The 2234-nt window shown below is 36.2% G+C and overlaps 1 protein-coding gene across 1 annotated transcript in view; it reads right to left on the bottom strand.

Annotated features, from left to right (window-relative positions):
• LOC107689683 (voltage-dependent P/Q-type calcium channel subunit alpha-1A-like) overlaps positions 1-2234 on the bottom strand; it is a 123098-nt gene that overhangs the window by 74560 nt on the left and 46304 nt on the right. The window contains exons 9-11 of the mRNA XM_016487803.1: positions 1730-1845; positions 1452-1508; positions 1019-1093 (exon numbers count right to left, since the gene is read on the bottom strand). Coding sequence (XP_016343289.1) covers positions 1019-1093; positions 1452-1508; positions 1730-1845 — 248 coding nt within the window. The remainder of the gene's footprint in view (positions 1-1018; positions 1094-1451; positions 1509-1729; positions 1846-2234) is intronic.

Raw genomic sequence — 2234 nt, 5'->3', positions numbered from 1 at the left:
TGTCAGATATAAAATATGTTAAATAACTTATTAAATTACTTAGTAATTACTGAGTGGTTAAGGTGTTTTTCACTTTAAAATAATGGTCCAGATCACTAGTAGTTCCTACAGGCTGACAAGGTAACGCTTGAGTAATTAGTGAAGAGGTTAATGTATTTTTCACTTTAAAGCTAAAGTGCTACTAAGGAACTACTAGTGATCTGGACCATTATTTTAAAGTGAAAAACACGTTAACTCCTCAGTAATTACTCACAAGTAAATTAATAAGTTATTTAACATATTTTATATTTGACATACTGTACAGTCATACATTTGTGTGAAGCACTAGTGATATTTTACCAGTAGGTCTTTTGGAGTGGGATACATTGATACTGAACTGACACGAAGCAGAGATCATAATTGTGAACTAATTCAATCATGAGCTTGTCAGCATCACTTCTTAATTATTAACATTTTTAAGTGAATTTTCATTTTTATTATTATTCTATGTTTAAGTTTGAACATCCATCCTTTGGTAAGAGTAGTAGTCACAATTTTAAAATGTAGCCGACTTATTTGGGGGATATCAAATTCATAAATTAGTTTCCACAAAGAACCCAATTGTTCACTTTTAAGACGTTACTGTTGTGATTAGTAATTAATTGGTTATTCTTTATTAACTGGTCATAGTTCACAAGTAGTTCTCAATGAGGATATTTTTATTTAATAATTATCAAATATCTAATAAGGAACTACCTTTGTCCTAAATTTGCTACTACTTACTGCTTAGTTAATCTTGCTTCTCTATTAGTTAATAGTATTAAGTTAAGTGTTAATGTAGTACTACCTATTACTTCCTGCATAGTTACTTGTTAACAACGGACCATTATTCTAAAGTGTTACCTTTTAAAGAATACCAAAAACTAACATGCTTTTTTATGGTAATTTTTATGGCAATACCCCATTGATCAACCTTGAGCCAACAACTTATATAAATGTACATCTGAATTTGTGTGTTTTCTGTTTAACTCAAACGCACCTATATCTCCATCTCCATCCTCTGCATCGAGCAGGTCTGTTTTATTCTTCTTGATGGTAGGCCTCCTCCGCGAGCCTGAGTGTAACAGACCATAGTTACTAATTTCTAACATACTCATAGACAGCCTAAAATATTAAAACATAACCGATAAATAGATGAACAGAAAGGAGACTAAATGAGACAACTAGGAAGTGTAGTGTGTCTATCACATGTCTGCTACAGATGGACGGCCCATGGAGACGTGCTCATGAACACTACATTAACTGTGCATATGGACATGAAGTATACAATATCACCCCCTCAGCAAGCCAACACGCTATTGATATCTCTCTTCCTTACAATGGAAAATCAACACCTAGTCCCAGTGAGGGAGCAAAGAGAGGCAGAGAGGGGGATGAAAAGGAAGGAAGGATGGAGGAGGTCACATAAATACCGTCAAAGGGTATCCGGTCATCTGGGTCATTGTCCTCGTCAGCCAAAATCACCTCTTCTGTACACAATCAAAAAAGATTCAAATCAAACCACTGGAAAAGTCAGGAAAATGGGGACAAGTTGTGATGCTTAATGAAACATTTTGTATGTTATCAGCACATTCTAATACTGAGACACACAAGTGTAAAGACATCCATATCAAAAGAGACAAGCTACTATCTGAATTATTGGCTTTAGCTTCTCTCTGGAGTATTTAATGGCTCTTTCTATGGCATTTACCTGCTTTGCAGATCCACTCCAGATATCCGTTCAGCTCTCTCTCTATCTGCTGCTGACGCTTCAGCTTAAGAAACTCACTCCTGTTCTCCACACGCTCCCTTTCTTTGGCAAACTCTCTGTATCACATACACATGCATGCAAACAATTGCTCATCAATGGATGAACACAAAATGCACATACACACTAGTTAAATGCAGATACACTTTACAATCTTTGGCCATTTTGAGATCATCAGAATTACGGGATAGCTGCCTTCTTGATTGATGCTACGGAGGTCCGCATATGACATGGCGAAATTACAAGATATCTTAGCCACAAATTAACAATTCATTCCCACTACTTAATTAATTCCCTTGTTTTAGTTCAACTGTGGCCATGTTGTACTGACTAAATTAAAACAAGGGAACAAAATGAACAGTGGCGGCTCGTCGGGGGAGGCAGGGGAGGCACAGCTTCCCCATAATTTTGAGGTGAAAATGGGAGGAGGACGATTTAATGTTAATAG

The sequence above is a fragment of the Sinocyclocheilus anshuiensis genome, unplaced genomic scaffold (assembly GCF_001515605.1).
Source record: "Sinocyclocheilus anshuiensis isolate Anshui unplaced genomic scaffold, SAMN03320099.WGS_v1.1 scaffold813, whole genome shotgun sequence".
NCBI classification, from domain to species: Eukaryota; Metazoa; Chordata; class Actinopteri; order Cypriniformes; family Cyprinidae; genus Sinocyclocheilus; species Sinocyclocheilus anshuiensis.
Note: the sequence above shows the minus strand (reverse complement) of the source record. Positions and strands in the feature narration are given on the sequence as shown.